At 36.0% G+C, this 23,794-nt stretch overlaps 1 protein-coding gene across 1 annotated transcript in view; it reads left to right on the forward strand.

The window, feature by feature from the left end:
- Positions 1-15,922, forward strand: part of LOC584378 (neuropilin-1) — a 51,133-nt gene extending 35,211 nt beyond the window's left edge. The window contains exons 12-19 of the mRNA XM_030992430.1: positions 4,800-4,849; positions 5,246-5,393; positions 6,446-6,495; positions 6,889-7,036; positions 8,203-8,240; positions 8,906-9,053; positions 11,628-11,776; positions 15,677-15,922. Of these exons, the coding sequence (XP_030848290.1) occupies positions 4,800-4,849; positions 5,246-5,393; positions 6,446-6,495; positions 6,889-7,036; positions 8,203-8,240; positions 8,906-9,053; positions 11,628-11,776; positions 15,677-15,736 (791 nt within the window). The 3' untranslated portion in view covers positions 15,737-15,922. The remainder of the gene's footprint in view (positions 1-4,799; positions 4,850-5,245; positions 5,394-6,445; positions 6,496-6,888; positions 7,037-8,202; positions 8,241-8,905; positions 9,054-11,627; positions 11,777-15,676) is intronic.
- Positions 15,923-23,794: the final 7,872 nt, after the last annotated feature.

Raw genomic sequence — 23,794 nt, forward strand, 5'->3', positions numbered from 1 at the left:
TCCCCCCTTCCCGTGCGAAGCGCGGAAGCTTTGACGTTCCATTAAAATATTAGAGAAAGAAGACGATTCGTTGTACCGTTCACTACTCTTAATCCTTGTCTGAATTCATTTTTCCCCGTATAAGTGACCTTCAAAGCTTATTTTGATCCCTCCCCTGTTGTTTTCTGGAACTTCCATGATGACCTAGTACATTGTATAATGCTTTACTTGCAGATGGTTTTAGATGCATGTGCTTGCTTGCATTAAGGTCAATTCAGGTCTTACATATTGATGGGCTGTTTGAAATTAACTAGGAGGTATGCGCGTATTGGGGAATGTGGCTTGCTGCTCTACTTTAAAAAAAAAAAAACTTCCCACGACATGTAATGAGTGTTTAGTGTACATTATATGGGACGTACAGTGATAGATGGAAAGTTATTTCAGTATATTCGAAATGACTTTTAGGTAACTCCTTTTTCCTCCCACATCATCAACATTCATTTCATCTACATTAGTTCATGAAATGCATTCAGAAAATGAAGAAAAAAAGAAACGAAAATAACCCGTTAAAGCGCGGAAGCTTTAACGTTTCATTTAAATATTAGACAAAGAAGACGATTCGGACGATTCGGGCTACTCTTAATCATTGTCTGAATTCTCAAAAATGTTTCTTTATCAGATAAAAAGTCACACTTCGTAGGGAAAAAAAATTACCGACATAATACATCTCACCTACCTCAAACTTCTACATAAATATAGTATACAAAGATCGAGCAAGAATACCGACACAGCGGACCCGACACAGCAACAAAATTATCTATGCGTATCTATCTTGCTCCCTCGACGTGGCGACTCCACCAAACATACCCCTCTCTCTCTCTTTCTCTTTAATCCCCTTTTCCTTTTGCTCCTTTTCTTTCTTTTTTCTTCTTTTCCTTTCTTTCCTCTCCTTCGTCTTTGTCTTTTTTGTCTTTTTTCTTCTCTTCTCTTTCCTTTCTTTACTTTCTTTTCCTTTTCTTTTCTTTTCTTTCCCTTTCCCTCTCCTTTTTTCCCTCCCCCTTTTCTCATTTTTCCCGTCAGCAGCGCAATTTTACCGACAATATCTTGACAGGTGGGGTTGTCGCACTCCACACCCCCTTATCGACGCCCCTGGTTGTAGAGAGTTAGATTATATACAATATTCAAGCTTTTCGTAAATATATAATATTGCACGATTTTGTTTTTCTCCTCATAAGTAAGGAAGTAACATTTTCAAGATTTAAAGTCAATTAAGATACGATTTTGCGACCGTAAAGCATTATGCAAACGGTGGCGTCCCCTTTATTATGTCTTTTTTTAAAGTAGGCCTATATTTTCTTTTAAGCTTTGATAATTATATAAAAATTCATCCCCCTAATCTAGCTAATATATTTCCCCCGCTCCAGTGGTGACAAAAAAGGGAAACATAACACACACATAATCCTATCATAATTTGTCCCTTGTGCGAACCCCCCCCCCCCTCCCCTCAACTGATAGTCAAACTTAAGAAAATTTACTTTGGTGACAAGACCATATATATTATAGGAAAACCACCTCAGCCCCCCCCCCGAAAATAAATATTAAGGTTCGCTACCTGAATGTCCGAGTCGTCATCATAAAGGCGAAGGCGGCGGGTTTGGGGGGGGGGGGGGAGGGGGGAGGGGAGTTGAGCTTGAGGATGTTTCATGATTCAAATGTTATTGATTTAAATTCTCAATTATGTTTATAACATTGGATAACAAATTTCAAACCTACTTAAAAACAAGAGAAATATTCAAGGGCCATGTGTCGCCTTGGGGGTGTCCTCCGTCCAATATTTCCATTTGTTATGAGCATTTTGGATATTGCTTAGGCCTATTTTATTTTATGAATAAAAACCCTCATCCCGTATTATGAATAGCGACCCTCTACTCCTATTATGAATAGCAACCCTCTTCTCCTATTATGAATAGCGAACCTCGTTTCGTATTATGAATAGCGACCCTCTTCTCCTATTATGAATAGCGACCCTCTTCTCCTATAACGAATAGCGAACCTCGTTTCGTATTATGAATAGCGACCCTCTTCTCCTATTATGAATAGCGACCCTCTTCTCCTATTATGAATAGCGAACCTCATTTCATATTATAAATAGTGACCCTTTTATGAATAGCGACCCTCATTTCGTATTATGAATAGCAACCCTCTACTCCTATTATGAATAGCTCTTCTCCTATTATGAATAGCGACCCTCTTCTCCTATTATGAATAGCGAACCTCGTTTCGTATTATGAATAGCGACCCTCTCCTCCTATTATGAATAGCGACCCTCTTCTCCTATTATGAATAGCGAACCTCATTTCGTATTATGAATAGCGACCCTCTTCTTCTATTATGAATAGCGAACCTCATTTCGTATTATGAATAGCGACCTTCTTCTCCTATTATGAATAGCGACACTCTTCTCCTATTATGAATAGCGACCCTCTCCTCCTATTATGAATAGCGACCCTCTTCTCCTATTATGAATAGCGAACCTCATTTCGTATTATGAATAGCGACCCTCTTCTTCTATTATGAATAGCGAACCTCATTTCGTATTATGAATAGCGACCTTCTTCTCCTATTATGAATAGCGACACTCTTCTCCTATTATGAATAGCGAACCTCATTTCATATTATAAATAGTGACCCTTTTATGAATAGCGACCCTCATTTCGTATTATGAATAGCAACCCTCTACTCCTATTATGAATAGCTCTTCTCCTATTATGAATAGCGACCCTCTTCTCCTATTATGAATAGCGAACCTCGTTTCGTATTATGAATAGCGACCCTCTCCTCCTATTATGAATAGCGACCCTCTTCTCCTATTATGAATAGCGAACCTCATTTCGTATTATGAATAGCGACCCTCTTCTTCTATTATGAATAGCGAACCTCATTTCGTATTATGAATAGCGACCTTCTTCTCCTATTTTGAATAGCGACACTCTTCTCCTATTATGAATAGCGAACCTCATTTCGTACTATGAATAGCAACCCTCTTCTTCTATTATGAATAGCGAACCTCATTTCGTATTATGAATAGCGACCCTCTTCTCCTATTATGAATAGCGACCCTCTTCTCCTATTATGAATAGCGACTCTCTTCTCCTATTATGAAAAGCGAACCTCTTCTCCTATTATGAATAGCGACCCTCTTCTCCTATTATGAATAGCGACTCTCTTCTCCTATTATGAAAAGCGAACCTCATTTCGTATTATGAATAGCGACCCTCTTCTCCTATTATGAATAGCGAACCTTATGAATAACGACCCCAATTTTGCATTATGAATAGCGACCCTCTTCTCCTATTATGAATAGCGACCCTTATGAATAACGACCCCAATTTTGCATTATGAATAGCGACCCTCTTCTCGTATTATGAATACCGACCCTCTTCTCTGATTATGAAAAGCGGTCCTTATGAATAGCGGTCCTTATGAATAACGGACCTTATGAATAGCGGACCTTATGAATAGCGACATTGACCCACTATATGGACCACTTTGAGTGGAGTAGGAATGATATCATAATACTGTGATATTTAAGTAGTTTGGTTTTGAGTACTGTATTTGTATGAACCAAAGCACCAAAGCGAACACTGCTTTGCATAGTAATGAATGCATGGATATATATATATATATATATATTAATTTAGATCAGCGATCCGGGTCAAAATATCACAGTATTATGATATCATTCCTACTCCACTCAAAGTGGTCCATATAGTCGTTTCTTAACACCTGCCGATTGGAACATGTCCGAAAATTTTCCGGAAAGTAAACAAAAAAATTAGTTCTCTGAAAAGTTTAACAGGCTACAATTGCTGTTCATCTTGGGTCACGTATCTTTTTCACACGTGCACTCATGGCCACCTTCGATCCGACACTATTGTGATGCTTTTCTCCTACAACAATAATACCAATCCTGGGTTCCTTATTTTGATGACAATTCCCGTAAATGTGGCTTAATACATTAACCCTGTCAGTTAAACTGTTTTGGTAGGGTCCCTTAACACGAAAATAAGAGCTAACTAATTGCATTGTCATTTGACTTGCAAGTAAAGTATATCAAATTTCGCTTCGTGATCCCATTACCCAAAACATATCGCTAAAAAAACTTTAACAATATGCTCCGAGGTAGTTCTCCTCTCTCATCTTCCTACTTGCTTTTATATCTTGAGGAAGCAATGGAAGGGGAATAAAGAAAGGAGATACACTGTTGGTCATAATGGTGGAACAATTATTTTTACCCAAATTTTTTGAATGAATTTGACAATGATTTATTCCTAATAGATCTAGATAATAGTATACATCTCAGATTTTATTGAATGACAATTGGGGAGTGTTTGTTTTGCGTGACTGCTAAAGCATGTGTGTGCTACTACGCTAATCAACTAGGGGACCTACGTCCTTAAGTCATAACTGACAGTAATGGGGATTAATACCTCATAAAAGGGCACTAATATAGCACATCGACACGGTTTTGATCCTGATGGCTCACAGTAACGAGGCCATTACATAGCCAATGAATCATGACTGTACGTAGCGGGCGCTAAGGCACGCCCACAAAAAACAAACAACAGGTTGTTAACAGGGTCACATGAAGGACCACTTTTAAATGAGCCATCCTGTACATGTATACTTTTCCAAATCGATTAAAGGATATAAGAAACGAACACAGTATATGAAAAAAAAACAATAAATTATTAAATATGTAAAAGAGTATATAAATGATTAATTCATAATATAACGAAATATTTCCTATTTAACTCCAGCATCAACTGACGCACCAACAACCATGGACACCACGATGAACGAATTACAGGTTAGAAACGGGTCACGTGATTTCATAGTTTAAGATTCTGTTCACACAACTAATGTAGAATGGTTGATCAAGTAGGTATTATTAGGTAAGGAAACATAAAATGACAATTTTTTATTGACTCGATCTTTTTTTCGAATCACTGACAATGACAAGCTCTGCACGCAAGTACGAGTAAATAATACTCTGCATGCGGCATTAAAATCAGGAGAGCATTTTGAAGATATGTAGGTCATGTTTGGAATATTAGGGAGGTATTTCAAGAACATTATATGACATTGGTACTATGATATTATTTCAAAAGGGAAATCAATACAACAACAAAAGTGGGAAAGCGCAAAAGTAATGTTCCGCGTTCACAAAAGTCACCCTTCTCTTTATCAAACAATACCTTATTAGACTACTGCAGGTGAGACTACTGCTTATTCGGAGACGATACAAGGCGATCAGGGAACGACCAGGACAGCATCAACAACCTTGAAGACATCAAGTGAAGGAACTGTCGCTATGACCGCACCGACCAGAGCAACGCCCCCATGGCTTCAAGGTAAACCTCGTATATTTTCCTTGCCCTACAATAAAATGGGTAGATTAGTATTACAAAATAATATAAATTATTTTTTAGAATATGCAGTCTAATCATTGTTTTCACCGATGAAATAAGTATAGAGGTTGTTAAAGATAATACAAAGTTTTGGGAAAGTGTGAAAATTGGGTGGATGGTGATTCTTTACAATTTTGATATATTTGGATGCCCCTGTGGATGTATTATAAGCACTAGAAAATTTAGCCCCTAAACTACTTCTGCTTTAAAGAAAAATTGAATAGGAAAATTTACCGGTGCTCCCGGTAAATTTTGATAAATTTCAAATAGTGCCTATGGCCGTACAATTGTAGCTGCGACCCTGAATATTTCTGAAAATGTAGTTGTGATATATAATTTCCGAACGGGAACAACTAATCGGTAGATTTTAGTCAATAAACAATGTTTTATAGCTTAATAAATATCTTGACCTTGAGAAGGAGCTATACAACATGAAGAGTTTATTATTTACAATTTCACAACTTAGACTCGATTTCAACCGCGACAACGATCACTGAATATTGTAGGACCGCATATGCGTCCAATATGTTCATTTGAACCAATTTCATGACCCCATACCAACACTTTGTATTACCTTTAACAGCATGTGTGTGCTACTACGCTAATCAACTAGGGGACCTACGTCCTTAAGTCATAACTGACAGTAATGGGGATTAATACCTCATAAAAGGGCACTAATATAGCACATCGACACGGTTTTGATCCTGATGGCTCACAGAAACGAGGCCATTACTTAGCCAATGAATCATGACTGTACGCAGCGGGCGCTAAGGCACGTCGACGCCCCCACAAAACAAAAAACAGGTTGTTAACAGGGTCACATGAAGGACCACTTTTAAATGAGCCATCCTGTACATGTATACTTATCCAAATCGATTAAAGGATATACGAAACAAACACAGTATATCAAAAAACATAATAAATGATTAAATATGTAAAAGAGTAAATAAATGATTAATTCATAATATAACGAAATATTTCCTATTTAACTCCAGCATCAACTGACGCACCAACAACCATGGACACCACGATGAACGAATTACAGGTTAGAAACGGGTCACGTGATTTCATAGTTTAAGATTCTGTTCACACAACTAATGTAGAATGGTTGATCAAGTAGGTATTATTAGGTAAGGAAACATAAAATGACAATTTATTGACTCGATCTTTTTTTCGAATCACTGACAATGACAAGCTCTGCACGCAAGTACGAGTAAATAATACTCTGCATGCGGCATTAAAATCAGGAGAGCATTTTGAAGATATGTAGGTCATGTTTGGAATATTAGGGAGGTATTTCAAGAACATTATATGACATTGGTACTATGACATTATTTGAAAAGGGAAATCAATACAACAACAAAAGTGGGAAAGTGCAAAAGTAATGTTCCGCGTTCACAAAAGTCACCCTTCTCTTCATCGAACAATACCTTATTAGACTACTGCAGGTGAGACTACTGCTTATTCGGAGACGATACAAGGCGATCGGGGAACGACCAGGACAGCATCAACAACCTTGAAGACATCAAGTGAAGGAACTGTCGCTATGACCGCACCGACCAGAGCAACGCCCCCATGGCTTCAAGGTAAACCTCGTATATTTTCCTTGCCCTACAATAAAATGGGTAGATTAGTATTATAAATATAAAGTATTTTTAGAATATGCAGTCTAATCATTGTTTTCACCGATGAAATTAGTATAGAGGTTGTTAAAGGTAATACAAAGTTTTGGGAAATTGTGAAAATTGGGTGGATGGTGATTCTTTACAATTTTGATATATTTGGATGCCCCTGTGGATGTATTATAAGCACTAGACAATTTAGCCCCTAAACTACTTCTGTTTTCGAGAAAAATTGAATATAAACATTTACCGGTGCTCCCGGTAAATTTTGATAAATATCAAATAGTGCCTACGGCCGTACAATGGTAGCTGCGACTATGAAAATTTCAGAATATGTAGTTGTGATATATAATTTCCGAACGGGAGCAACTAATCGGTAGATTTTAGTCAAGAAACAATGTTTTATAGCTTAATAAATATCGTGACCTTGAGAGGGAGCTATACAACATAAAGAGTTTATTATTTACAATTTCACAACTTAGACTCGATTTTAACCGCGACAACGATCACTGAATATTGTAGGACCGCATATGCGTCCAATATGTTCATTTGAACCAATTTCAGAGACAGTTTGTCTCTTCTTATTTCCCTTAACTCTTTCTTTTAAGTTGTTCTACCTTGCAATGTACCATGCATGTGTGTGTGTGTGTGTGTGTGTGGTGTATGTATGTGTGTGTTCATCGGTGTGTATCTATAATGTGTAGTATCTTAATTATATATTGTTATTGTTGTAGTAACGTATACAAACATGTAATCACGTTATTTATTATTTATGTCAGGGGACTATTATACTTACAAGTTTTTCAAATTTCCTTTTTAGTCTCCAATTTCTTAATTCCAGAATTGTAAGATTATGATGTTTTCATGTTACTTTTGTATATATATATATATATTATGTTATGGTTTTATGATTGAAATAAATGAACTGAACTGAACTGAACATGCAAGACCAGTTTTACATGAGCCATCCTGTACATGTATAATTTTCCAAATCGATTAAATAATATAAGAAATGCATATAGTATATGAACAACTTAATAGATGATTGAATGTGTAAAAGAGTTTATTAATGAATAATTAATTAAATAAATATTTAAGTATTTCCTATTTAACCCCATCATCAACTGAAGCATCAACAAACATGGACACCACGATGAACGAATTACAGGTTAGAAACGGGTCACGTGATTGCGTAGTTTAATATACTGTCCTCCAGTAATATGGAATGGTTGATCAAATAGACATTGTTTAACAAAAGTGAAAACGGTTCTAGGACACTAAGCCCTGGACATCAACCCCGAATAACCACCCCAGTCGACTACCCCCTAGGACAACTACCCCCTAGGGCAACCACCCTCTAGGACGACTACCTCCCCGGGCAACTGCCCTCTACGACAACAATCCTCTAGGACGCCTTCCCCAAGGACAACTATCCTAGGGGGAAGTTGTCCGGGGTAATTGTCTGGGGGTAGTTGTCCTAGGGGATAGCTGTCCCGGGGGTAGCCGGCGTAGAGGGGGGGGGGGGTGCCTTAGGGGTTAGTTGTCATATTAGGTAGTTGACTGGGGTGGTTATCGGGGGGGGGGGGGATGTCCAGGGAGTAGGTGTCCGGATACGATTGAAAACATCAAATGACAATTGATTGACACAATCTTTTTCTAACCACTGACATTGAAAAGCTCTGCACACAAGTACGAGTAAAAAATACTATGCATGCTGCATTAAAATCAGGAGAATATTTTGAAGATATTTTTAGACATGTTTGGAATAATAGGGAGGTATTTCAAGAAGTCAAAAAAGTCACCCCGTCTCTTTATGGAACAATACCTTATTAGACTACTGCAGGTGAGACTACTGCTTATTTGGAGACGACACGAGGCGGTCAGGTAACGACCGGGACAGCATCAACAACCTTGAAGACATCAAGTGAAGGAACTGTCGCTGTGACCGCACCGACCAGAACAACGCCCCCATGGCTTCAAGGTAAACCTCGTATATTATCGTTCCCCACAATAAAATGTATGGATTAGTGAAAGCGCAAATTAAAGAGAAGACACATGCCTGTTTGGCCTAATAGTTCATCAATTACTGCTTCTGAAGAAATGGCTGAACATCCTGCCTATACCCTCCAACAGACCACTTCAGAGACAGTACTTGTACAATAGAACCTACATATGCAAATATATATACACATGTGTGGGATGGTGACTATCATGATGACGAAATGTGAATTCCATGATTATATTATCTGATATATAATTAATATTAAATTTGGAAAAACAAAAATCTGGACAATCAATTTCCTTCTTCAACTGAGAAAACACTTCACCTAAAATCACTCTTCTCTTTTATATAAAGAGGTTACTATTGTGACTCAGAAATGGATCCACACGAAAATTATGCCTAACTGTTTATGTAATAAATCGAACAAGTAGTTTCCTTTATTAGAATTTAACATAAACATCCACTAGACATTAAAGAAGTGCCTGGGTAATCACTGACGATCATCAAACATTGATAACTGCTAAGGGCAAGTATAAATGAGACTAAAATTAGTAATTATGGTTTATGTTTACTACTAGTCTCGAAATATTAGGTTTCATGCTCAATACAAGTAATAAGACAGAGTCATAAATATTATTCACACACAAATATTAGGAGCAGCCAAGAAAATTAATTCTCAAATCGAAGCTAGACCCATAGCGTTTGGATTTAGGCCCGGATTTAGGCACGAAATATTGTGGTTCAAATCCCACGAGTCAAATCTCTACTTGTACTGAGTGTTTATTACCATGGTTACAACGTGAGAAAATACCGTATATTTATATTTTATAAACATGTGAAATATGCTCTACAATTTGCGTATACTGATTATCAACAACAGGCACCCAAAGTTATCAAACGATCACAATGGAATGATTAAAATGCATAAATCACTTATGATATAATTAACGTTACGTGAGTTGGATCCAAAATGTAGACCTAGACTAGCTAGTTCTACCACCTCGGGGACTATATCAGCTGTACACACAAAACTTCTCACGGGCTGAAATTAATGCGAAGATTCATAAAAGTCAGTCGATGATGACGAGTCTATTCAGCGACATTCGCAATGAAGACAACAGTGGTGGTCGTTGATCGCGAAGACAAAGAAGACGATTATTGACATAGACTTGGTCGCAATCGAAGACGATGTCGATCAAAAGTTAATGCTGCGTAGCTGAAGATTAGTTACAGATGGTATCATGGTGCAATTAAAACAACTCCAAAGAAATAAATTTGTCCGTAGAACAGTTTGTCATAGACTGCACTGCAGTATGCCATAGTCATGTAGGAGTTGATTATTGTAGATAAAATTCAATCTCCAATATAGGCAAATGGAGAAATAACGAGACGAAAGTCTGAAGAAAGCTCGGCACAGAAAATAAAACAAAGTATGAGTAATAGCCACGGGAAGCCTGTTGCTATATAGTTCATGCCGTAGAGTTAGGGAAGAGAACGGCGAAGCCCCCGTATCCGTATCAACTAATACACGCACTCTCTACGTATAAGGATACACAACATATCCATTCACTCTTAGTTCTATTGCCTTCTTTTTCGACCTTTCATCAATTAAAAATCGCCCACTGAGGAAGGTCCGTGATTGGTCCTACTTACGCGTATACCTGCAAACATCTATGCTAATTAGTAACATGATCATTTAACTTATGAATAAACATCATTAATATCGGTCGCTACACATGTAAGGAGAAGTCTAACTTTGTGCGTAGTATAATATTCTCTGCCCAAGTGGTGGAGGTTCTTTTTTTAATACATTTTGTTTTACCTCATGAAAAGAATACTGCCGCTTGCTTATCAGTGACTGCACCCTCGTTGATGATACATGACCTTTAAAGGGATCGGTTAACAATGTTAAATCTGAGATGCATGGCCCTACGTGGTATCAGTGTCTGTGATATGGTGTAGATAATATTGAAGCCCTAACAAAATTGCGCTTCAAAATGATCAAGAAGTGTTTCAAAAAAGTTTTGAGTGACCGGTTTAATATTCGTTTTCCCCGATATACTGTAGTGTTATGGAAACCGTTAGGAAAACGTAAAATTTGGTTCCAATTTCCACAAATATCTTGATGATCAGACAGGCGATCGGCTTGTAAATGTCACGGGGTTCCTGACTGACCTAAAGGTTTATAATTATCATTGCAGCATGAGCTAAATCCAGGATTTTGTTTCATATTCTGAGACAAAGTTACCGGTATCCCTTTAATCTGCACATGTGCAGATAGTATTTCTGAATGGTCTCATCCTGTCATTTGATGGCTATATACCGAAACATATTATGTACACACAAAGTATTTTTGAGCAATATGTTGCGAATTTGAAAATGAAATAGAATCGCTTTATAACTGATAGTCAGAGTATCAAGTCTTTTCGAGGTTAGCCGTATTTTATTCAAAGCTATACCTCTATAGGAATAAGATAATATTTATCATGATGGCTACTGCTACATCGTACTTGAGTCATATCATTTATTGATCTTCTTTCTATGAACCTACAGGTCTGCTGCGTGTTTTAGCGGATATGAACGAGACAGAAACCGTAGTTTTTGCAATTTCGACGACCATAACGGTGTATTTCACATTTCTCATGCTTGCTCTCCTTCTTCGCTGCATCGCCCGTGGGAATAAAGGATTACACAAAAAAGAGGTAAGTGAAACAGCTAATGACTTGATTTAACACCTTAATCGATAGGCATGGACAGCTAAACAGTATTGTTTTTCCTGATTCATGTCGATTTTGTCTCTGCCAAACTTTGAATAAAAGAATTAAAAAAGTGAATACAAACTTTGGTTGAATGGTTTCTATATGAATAGAAAGTACTCACACATACATCTTATTAATCAACTCCTGAACATCGTTCATTCACACTTAGGTAAAGACGATCAAACATGATTGCAACTACTTTCGAAATATTAACTTAAGGGAAGTTCTATAGCTCCCTCTATCACCGTTTGAAACATTCGAACATTACAATGACGTTTTACATATACAGATCGTCATGATTTCTGTTGCATAAATAATATAATGTTGAAATGTATCTTGAGTTGATTTGTCGAATGTAGTTGCAATCATGTATTTATCATGGGTTGTTAGTGCTCGGTCATCCATAAACACACTCTGATGAGCAGCCTATCAAATTATACAAGAATATCCCCACTAACACACAACAAATTCATCGTACAACTACCCCTTAACGGTATCGTTTCGGGATAGTTATACGATGCAATTGCGTGTGTGGACGCTTACTAACGATACATCGTATAACGAAACGTGGGTTTGGGCACCGTTTCGAACAAGAACCCAATAAAGAATCATGCGTAATCACGGAGTGTGTTGTGTGTGGACGTAACTAGTCTAGCCGAACTAGAACGGTATGACTGGGCGAGGCATAACGTGACCTCGCGCGAAAGGAGACCTGACCTCTCATTTCATGACCGGTGTAGCAAACTGCGCACCTATACGACATTTCGTAGTCTAGTTCTGGACCCTATATGATTTTTGTTATTCGCCTACTATAAACGTTAAGCCGAGTGATGGCGCGATCCTTATTGACTGCCATATCCCCACTATTCATTCATCATTCCTCCCCATGACGTAGAAAGGCACTTGAGATATATTAACGTGAGAAAAGCACCTGGTCCAAATGGGATTCCTTCCTGGATTCTCAGAGATTTCTCCCCTATTATAGCGGAGCCGGTTTGCTCCATTTTCAACGCTTCCATTGCCGAAGGTTTTGTACCGTCTATTTGGAAATCTGCAGATATAATTGCCTTACCCAAGACAAACCCCCCTGTTTCAATTGAGAGCGATCTGAGACCGATCTCCCTAACACCAGTGTTAGCAAAAATATTAGAAAGTTATGTGTGTAAATGGGTTTGGAATGATTATCTCCCCCATGTTGATCCAAACCAGTATGGGAACATACCAGGGTCCTCAACTGTACTTGCCTTGATCAATCTCCTTAACAATTGGTCATTTGAAACAGATGCTAAGAGAAAGGCTGTGAGGATTGTGTTGGTAGATTACAAGAAAGCTTTTGATAGGATAAATCACGATTTACTTCTTAGAAAGTTGGGAAATTTGCAGGTGAATCCTACACTTGTTAACTGGATAAGAGCGTTCCTCTATCAAAGAAAGCAAAGAGTTAAAATCGATCAAATAAGATCTGAGTGGCTGACAGTTAATGGGGGTGTCCCACAAGGGACTAAAATGGGACCACTGTTGTTTATAATTATGATAACGGATTTGGGTTGTAATCTTCCCGTTGTCAAATATGTTGATGACACAACATTGTATGAGATATGTCCATATGGTGAAAATGGCACGATTCAGAATACCCTCAATGAACTTGCACACTGGTCTGACTTGAATGATATGCAGATAAATCCAATGAAGACCAAGGAAATGGTTGTTTGCTTCATGAAAGACGATCCAAACTTACCATATCTTACCATCGGTGGAAATCAAGTAGAGAGGGTTCAGGAAGTTAAACTACTCGGTTTGTACCTCAATAACAAACTTAACTGGGATACCCACGTGAAAGAAACCTACACTAAAGCAGCAAAACGCTTGTACCTTCTTGTTCAATTACGAAGGGCAGGTTTAAATCAGATTGATATGTGCAGATACTATGTGGCAAGCATTAGATCGGTGTTAGAGTATGCTTGCCAAGTATTTCATGGAGGTCTGACCAAAGAACAATCCGAAATGTTAGAGTCCATCCAAAAAAGGGCAGTTAGAATTATTTCACCTGGACTGTCATACTCTGACGCCCTTGTCTTTCTTAACCTCCAATCCCTTTCTGAACGTAGACAAAAACTATGCCTTAATTTGTTTACCCAAATTCGTAACCCCAGTCACATGCTAAACCATCTTCTTCCTGCTCCAAGAGAAACAAGATACTCTCTTCGGAACAGCAAAGACCTGTACCCTCCCAAATGCAAAACTAATAGATACAAAAATAGCTTCATACCCTGGTGTCTGTTTAATCTACAATGATCTTGCCAAATTTAATGTATTTTTATTGTCCTTTTTATTGAGTATATTCTCGTTAATTAAATGTAATAATTTTAATAAGAAGACATCAATCCTATTTTACATATTTGTGATTATCATACGATTTTATTACCGTTTTATTAGTGTCTTCAAACTTTGTACAGGGTATTAAATTTAGTTAATAACCATTATTGTCAATTTTATATTGAATTAAAGTACCGTTTAGACATTTTACTTAAATTACACACTTGTTCATTATATGAATTTTAAAATAATTGAGAATGTAACAAATTTGATATCAATTGAATTTGTCTGGATTAATTTTTACAAATAATGCATTATACCACCACTCAATTTGGGTTTACTGTCTTTTTTTTTTTTTCCTTCAAGATATTCCTCAATTGTAACTGTTCTGAACAGTATGTTGATGTCAGTTGATATATGATTATTGGTCCTTATATTTATGTTTAAATCTTATTTTACATATCTGTTATTATTATACGACACCGGTTTATTAGTACCAAACTTGGGGGTACTTGTAATCAAGCTTTGTACATGGTATTACATTTAATTAATAATCATTATTGCCAATTTTATATTGAATTGAGGTGCCGTGTAGATGTTTTACTTAAAATTGCACACTTGTTTATTATATGTATTTTATAATAATTTAGAATGTAACAAATTTAATACCAATTGAATTTGACTGGATATATATATATATATTTTTTACGGATAATGCATTATACCACCACTCAATTTGGGTTAACTGTCTCTCTCTTTCTTTCAAAATCTTTCTCAATTTTAATTGTTGGACAATACGTTGATGTCAGTTGATATATGATTATTGGTCCGTTGAAGTCCTATGTACCTTTTAATTATGTTTAAATGCGTTTGCTCTTGAGTGTTTTTTTTTCTTTTCATATCTATGTATTTAAAGTGTCAATTTATACAGTTTTATTGTACAAAGTATATATACATATAACTATATTGTGAAACATTTATATGCCTGCCTTTTTTACTGTATGAAATCCAACTTATGGTTGCAATAAATGAATGATTTAAATTTAAAAAAAAAAAAAAAAATTCTCGCGCAGTTAGTGGGGATATGGAGGTCAATAAGGATCGCGCCATCACTCAGCTTAACGTTTATAGTAGGCGAATAACAAAAATCATATAGGGTCCAGAACTAGTCTAGACATTTCGCTGTAGAGTTTCTGGATTACTTTCTTGTGTGCGTATGGACACCCTTGAATTTATACGATGATTCTTTATACGACGTTTCTTTATAGAGTTTCGGGATAACAAAAATTGTGTGTGGACACGCTGTATATTATCAAATGTAATACTGTTATCATATATTTCAGCGATTTCACTTGGTTTTTGTAAGATAAAGGGGTTTGAATATAAGTATTCTTTTTATTGTCTCAAGCCTGTCTTGACAAAGGAAATTCTCTCTCTCTCTCTCTCTCTCTCTCTCTCTCTCCCTCCCTCTCTCCCTCTCTTCCTCTCTCTCTCTCTCTTCATCTCTCCCCTACCTCGCTATTAAAGGTGAAACTAGACCAAAAACGCCCTCACCGGATGTATGAGCTAGTCAGAATCCCTTCATGATGACTGCAGTATCGCACCAACGATGACAAAACCAAATTACGTCTAATTTTTACTTTGCATTCATTGCCAGTTTTACATGAATGAAAGACAAAGCTAAACGTGGAAGACGATTTTTCTCGCGAATTTGCCCCTTGCAATTCGATGAAACCTCGAGATGGAATATGTACAATATGTTAAATAAAATGTCTTTTTATTTTTTTTATTAGTATGGAGTACAGGGGCGGATCGGGGGGGGGGGGGGGGGTTGGCACAGAGGGCCCCCGCCCCTGTCCAACAATTAAAAAAAAAAAGATGGTAACGACAATTTTAACTTTAAAAAGAAAAAGAGAACCCTCCCCCCCCCCCGGCCAAAAAAATTAATGGCTTCCACAATTTTACCTTTTTGTTTTTTGACCAAGGGCGGCGCTGGGGGGGGGGGGGCGTTGAGTAAAAAAAATAGTGTTCATTCCCCCCTCCCCCCTCCCTCGTTGCGCAAAAATCATAAAGAGATTCGGGAGAGAATACAAAACAGACCGTTGCGGATAATTTTTCGAAGGGAATATAATGACTATACAAATACACTTGAATAATCTGAACTCCAAACATTAGAAAAAAGACGCCAAAATGTATGTGTGACGTCTTTCAAAAACATTACCACTCACTGTTCAGTTTAATCAATTTCTTCCACACAAAAAATTGACTAGAACATTTCGAAATTCAAAGAAAATTCTGGATTTTAGATATAAAACAATTCGCATGCCATATTGTCGTATTTTAAACGTAATTCGCCTGTATAATAAAAGTTACTTTGCTCGTGTTTATAACCATTGAAATAATTTATCGTTTTAATGTCTTGATTAATGATTTTCTTTATTGTACCAATATGTTTTGATGATATTTGTTTGTTATTTACTTTTAAATTTGTATAATTATTTCAAATACCACTACACTTTATAGCTTATGCTAAGCGTTCCAATGTTTCATAAATAGTGCGACCTTACTTATGAATGAGCGTTTGTTTGATGGTAGTAAAAGTTGCTGGTTGTGGATCATTGGATGACCCCCTTGTGAAAGATAACACTTCTAGTGTCAAGATATATGTTACTCTTTATTATAAAAAAAAGTGATATAGTTTTGTTCTAATTCTAGATCAAACAGTCTACTACCAACATTACAAAATTACGTCTAATTTTTACTTTGCATTAATTACCAGTTTTATATGAGTGAAAGACAATGCTAAATGGGGAGAGTTATTTTTCTTGCGAATTTCCCCCTTGCAATTCGATGAAACCTCGAGATGGAATATGTACAGTATGTTAAGTAAATGTCAGTTTTGAGGTAACTAATTGAAAGCATATGTCTCTTCTTTTTTATGAGTGTGGAGTAAAGATGGTAACGAAAATTTTAACTTTAAAACGAAAAAGAGAAGACGCCCCCCCCCCCTGGCCAAAAGAGTAAATGGCTACCACAATTTTACCTTTTTGTTTTTTGACCAGGGGCCGCGCGGAGGGGGGGAGGGGGGGGGGGAGCAGCGTTGAGTAAAACAAATAGTGCTCATTTCCCCCTCCCCCCTCCCTCGTTGAGCAAAATCAAAAAGAGATTCGGGAGAGAATACAAAACAGAGTGTTGCAGATAATTTTTCGTAGGGAATATAATGACTATACAAATGCACTTGAATAATCTGAACTCCAAACATTAGAAAAAAGACGCCAAAATGTAAGTGTGACGTCTTTCAAAAAACATTACCGCTCACTGTTCAGTTAAAGCAATTTCTCCCACAAAAACAGTGGACTCGAACACTTAGAAATTCAAAGAAAATTCTGGATTTTAGCTATAAAACAATTCGCATGCCATATTGTCGTATTTTAAACGTGATTCGCATGTATAATAAAAGTTACTTTGTTCGTGTTTATAACCATAGATATAATTTATCGTTTTAATGTCTTGATTAATGATTTTATTTATTGTACCAATATGTTTTGATGATATCTGTTTGTTATTTACTTTTAAATTTGTATAATTATTTCAAATACCACTAAATTTCCATCGCTCAAGCCTTGAATGAATTGTATCTATCTCTCTTACCAATCATTTCACGTTCCTTATCTCCTTTTCAATTGTTTATACCACTGCTCTTTGGAAGCGCATAGAGACGTTATAATAGGATATGCTCTATACAGGAACAGAATATTATTTGTACGATTGCTCTATTGAAGCATGAAGAACTGTTATATAATCTTTCTTAAAGGTAATACAAAGTTTTGGGGAATTTTGAAAATTGGGTGGATAGTGATTCTTTACAATTTTGATATATTTGAATGCCCCTGTGGATGTATTATAAGCACTAGAAAATTTAGCCCCTAAAACACATCTGCTTTCGAGAAAAATTGAATATAAAAATTTACCGGTGCTCCCGGTAAATTTTGGTAAATTTCAAATAGCGCATACGGCCGTACAATGGTAGCTGCGACCATGAAAATCTCAGAATATGTAGTTGTGATATATAATTTCCAAACGGGAATAGCTAATCGGTCGATTTTAGTCAAGAAATATTGCTTTATGGCTTAATTAATATCTTGACCTTGAGAGGGAGCTATACATCATAAAGACTTTATTATTTACAATTTCATAACTTTAGACTCGATTTCAACCGCGACGACGATCAATGAATATTGTAGGATCGCATTTGCCTCCAATATGCTCCTTTGAATCAGATTCATGACCCCATACCAAAACTTTGTATTACCTTTAAATCAATAGTAACAAGACACGTTTTAATGATTTTTAACTAAATGTTTTGTACATTGTTACAATGCGTATATTTCCAATGTGTGTAATTCATGCGCAATTCATGCGCAATTCAGTTGTAAAACTGCCATTCATGAAAGCTGCAATAAAATACCATTTATCTATCTTTTATCTATCTATATACGTAATGAATATTACATTTCACAGCAAAGAATCGAGAGCTGAATACGAGAAGAGAGATAATGCAGTTCACACACAATAAAAAAAAATTAAACAAAACAGACGGCAGACAATCTAAACTGTATAAGAAAATCATAAATGAAGTAGAAATTTACAGAATAGACTATTGCTAAGTGGTAAACATTGTATAACTATATAGCGCATAATAATCATCGAAGACAATCCTCTATGCGCTTTACATTATTATATTCTTACAATTTACATTATCACATAAAAATTACATATTAGGCCTACATTATTTCATACAAGTTATAGATAATTGCATTATGACATACAAATTAAATTACATCAAATGATATTTCCCTATAACAAATAATAATTACTTTGAAAATAGATAGGTTTTGACAGCAGTCTTAAACATTGCAAGTGAGTTAATCTTTCTTATCATTTCTTAACGTAGAGAATTCCAGAGTTCAAGAACGGAGACTGAAGAGGCTCTATTGCCCTATGTCTGTGTGTTAGTAGGTGTAAAGCAGGGCTCCCACTTAGCCGAGTTGGAGCTTCGAGTTGTGGCGAGCTGGCGCGATCTTATGGCAAGCAGTTTTATCATTAAAACACATTTCTTGATATCAAGAATTAAATTCTTGATATTACGAAATCGAATACCTGATATCACGAAATCGAATTCTTGATATCAAGAATTACCATTGCTTTACAACCTAAAATTATTTCTTGATAACAAGAATTTATTTATTGATATCAATTAATAATAAAACGGCTTGCTATAAGATCGCGCCAGCTCGCCACAACTCGAGGGTCCTAATTCGGCTAAGTGGGAGCCCTGCTTAACAGAAAGAATATATTGTGAAGGTTTCCTGATGAACAAGTTCCGATATGTAGTATTGAGAGGGGTAATTCTGAGCTTTAAAACAGAAATTGAATATAAAGTATACACTTTATAGCTTATGCTAAGCGTTCCAATGTTTCATAAATAGTGCGACCTTACTTATGAATGAGCGTTTGTTTGATGGTAGTAAAAATTGCTGGTTGTGGATCATTGGATGACCCCCTTGTGAAAGATAACACTTCTAGTGTCAAGATATATGTTACTCTTTATTATAAAAAAGTGATATAGTTTTGTTCTAATTCTAGATCAAACAGTCTACTACCAACATTGCCATATATTCCATAGAGCTTCGATGGCGTTTAAATGCGAACAGTTCAACATTTATGTAAGATTCATATTTTGGGCGGATAGATGTAAAAGTAGTCGAAGTCAGAATAAATTCAATAATGGATTATTCTAGTAAAGTCTGCAAACGGCAACAAGATTAATTACAGAAAGAAATTCATTGAATATTGACATTATTAATTTGATAACTAAAAGCCATGAACGCGATCGCAAGGACTTTCAAGAATCAGCATTACTTGAGGAAATATGCTAACATGACCATAACGAATCAAGCAATCCAAGCGTGATTTATCAAGGTAATGACTTGAAATATTGAAACGAGATTGCCTCAAGTTGTTAATTTCTTGAAAATCTTTGCGATCGTTTATCGAACTGATGCAAGAAAGTAGATTACTGCCGTTAATATTTTTGGTTCTACCTTCTAATATAAAACTTAACCCAACTAAATGCATTGCCATGACGGTCTATTTTATGAAAAATCAAACTCACAAACTGTTGTATATAGATGAGACACTTTTAAATGAAGAAAATGTAATCAAAGTTCTTGGAGTTTATATTCAATGTGATTTAAAATGGGATACCCAAGTAAAGGAAATGTTAAAGAACTGCAATAGAAAGTTATATATGTTACGTACCTTGAAACGTTTTAATTTACCTATTAGTGATCTTGTTATTGTTTATACTGGATACATAAACCAATATTAGGGTATCGTGCACCACTTTTTCAATCCAACCTAACGCGTAAACAAAAAGATAATATTGAACGAATACAAAAACGGGCATTTATAATTATTTTGGGACTTCATTATGAAACGTATAATCATGCTCTAGAATTGTGCAATTTGTTAACGTTGGAAGAACGTAAGAACAAACTTTGTTTTGATTTCGAAAAGCATGAATTGTGTTCTTTATGGCTACCAAGTCAAAGAATTGTTAAATTTAATTTACGAAATGTACAGAAATATTCTCAATTTATTTGTAAAACCAACCGCTTTAATAATAGCTTTATTCCCTATTTTGTTCGTATCTTAAACGATTATTATTCAAAAAAGTAAGCTTCATGTATTTTTGTATATGTTTATGTTTAATGATGTTGCCTATTATGTGTATAAATGTATTTAGTATATTTTATCCTTTTATATGTAATTAATTTTATTTTATTTTAACATGTATAATGCTCAGTGTATTTTAAATATCATGATGTTTTTACCTTGTATAAATGACCTGCAATTCAGCTTCGGCTGCCAGAACGTCATATGAATAAACCCTTATTGAATTGAATGACTCTGTTTTTGCCTTGTTATCAATCAACCAACAAGCAAAATATACTGTACAGTTATTATCGTCAAGGGCATATTAATGTGCTTAGCTCCCCCCCCCCCGACATCCCCAATTAAAAAAAAAAAAAAAACCTTCAAAATAAGATCTATTGACTAGTTGCGCACAACGTTCCGGTGAAACCAGCTTGAAGACACACACATTGGAGAGGCATCGGGCTCCATTCTCACACGGGAGCGGACCACCGCAACCTCCAACTGGTGGCTTGGACACATCAGTATGTATTAAAAAAATAAAATAAATAAACTTAAGTCGCATGAAGTGGTCATATATAAATTCAATTCCATAATAATCAGGGTGCAATTAAGATCTGACAATGAATGTGTATTAAATAAGTAGATATAATCAATAGGAAGCTAGTAGTTGGGATAAAAGGAATTATGTTGATGGTGGTATAACAGGGAAAGATGATGGAGAGAGAAAGAAGATATAATACAAATCTAATACTCCTAAATCTTTTGCGTAATTGACTACATGCCCCTTCGGATATCTAGAAGGACGCAGATAATTCATATTGCAGGGGATGTTACACTAGCGAGTGGCTTCCACGAAACGTTCACAGTTCACTATTGTGAGGGGCACATTTAAAACTATAGCCCAAGGTGATCTCAAAACTGTAATGCAGGCTTGTGGTCACCGAGGAGCTATAGTTTTAACATGACCCGAAAATTAAGCAGTCAACATTTGTTTTACATACCGCATTCCGTTTGTGGATTCTTAAAAAGGCAAATGAAACCCATTAAGTAAAAACCCCGTTCAAAATGTATTTTGAAATGTCTATTGAGGAAAAGCGCGCTTTCGTTGTTAACTTCATGCCCATCTCGTGCGTCCTTGCATCTGTCGCCTGCCTATTGAGATTGAATTACGCAAAAGCGATATCGGTAGATATCGAGCATGCGCTATCAGTTTTTGATTGGAGATGTTTTGAACGGTGGGAAAAATTAAATGCCAGCCCACTTGATGTCAATTGACCAATCGGATTTCTCAGCTTCTAGAACCCATCTTATAATAGTGAATGTCATACATGTGGTTGTGACCAATCAGATGATTGGTATCTTTATATCCGTTATATAATATCATTTACATTTACTTTTAATGAATTATTAAAGCTCCTCAGATGGATGGTCGGATCATTTCTAAGACAGCCTAGTCTATACGCCTCACTGCTTGTTTTATGGTGTTTACTATTTTATAATTTTGAGTGTTTGTATTGCCGGCCGGCCTCAGCCCTCAGCAATGGAACAAAACGCAACTATTTTGCTTCTGGTCCTTGTATCAATCTGTTGGACTGGAGGGCATTGTGGTAAGTAACAAATAGGGTAAAGTTTACTACCAAACATTTGTCTAAATGTAAACTCTAAATCATCAAGTTCTAATATAAGTGTTGAAAGACCCCTTTTCTCCGTACCTCTTTATTTTAGCGATAGAAACTCTGGCAATAAATATAAGAATAAACCAAAATATCCTGGACTTAAAGTCAAACGATATTGACGTACAAAACCTAGCAATTCAAATAAATATAAAGTTTGATAATGTTTTGACAATTCTCGGAAACGATATCTCCTACTCTTTTGAAGATAGAATGGAACAACTCCAAAGAATGTTATCGAATCTCAACTGAACTTATGGAAAGCCAGGAATCTGTCACTATATGGAAAAATTCAAATAGTTAAAACTGTTGTTATTTCCCAGCTGTTATATGTAGCCAGCATTGTGTCCATTCCCGATCCATTTATTCATAGGTTAACACGGTACTATACGAATTCGTATGGGGCGGCCCAGAAAGAATAAAACGTGAAGCCTTCGTAAAGTAGTACAATGAGGAATGTTTAAAGATGACTTGTATTAAATCTATTCCTCAAGCTCAGAAAATTAAATGGGTTACAAAAGTATTCACGTCAAATTCTATAGGTTGGAAAAACATATGCTCAGAACTATTTTCACCCGTTGGAGGAGAATATATTTTTAATGTAATTTTGATATGAAATATTTAAACATTAGAGTGTCAAAAGGGTTCAGGGACATTTTTTAAATAGAAAAATCGATATTGCTAACTGATGTTTTTGGAATAACAAAACCATTATATTAAATGGAAAATCTATATTTAAACCAGAAATAAAAGAAAAGGGTTTTGTAAAAGTTGCGGATATGAATTTGGACGTCCACTGCGATGGAAAGACTGTAAAAAAAGGACTTAAATTCACTGGGTATTTTGTATTGTTAGACTGTTATTAAAAAAAAACAGGAGAATGGAAGCATTTCTTTTTGCAGCACTATCACCATCTTGTTAAAGATCTAAAAGATTTTCCTAGTGTTTTCTGTGATTCCGAATTCAAACAAATCCATAACATAATGACGAAGCAACTTTATCTAACTTCTAAGACTTAATAACCAGAAATTTTTAAAGTATTTACTCGTTTCAATGAGCTGTATGAATGAGCAACAAGTGCCAAATCTTTTCACTCGGCCAGCAAATGTTACAATTGACTCCAGACTCCGAATTACGCACTTTAAAATTTTGAATAACCTAATATCAACTAATGAATAACCTAATACCAACTAACGAATGACAGGCACATATAGAAAGAAAAAATAGCCCACTGTGCTCTTTTTGCAATGCG

Source organism: Strongylocentrotus purpuratus, unplaced genomic scaffold (genome assembly GCF_000002235.5).
Source record: "Strongylocentrotus purpuratus isolate Spur 01 unplaced genomic scaffold, Spur_5.0 spur5_scaffold_2, whole genome shotgun sequence".
Taxonomy (NCBI): Eukaryota; Metazoa; Echinodermata; class Echinoidea; order Camarodonta; family Strongylocentrotidae; genus Strongylocentrotus; species Strongylocentrotus purpuratus.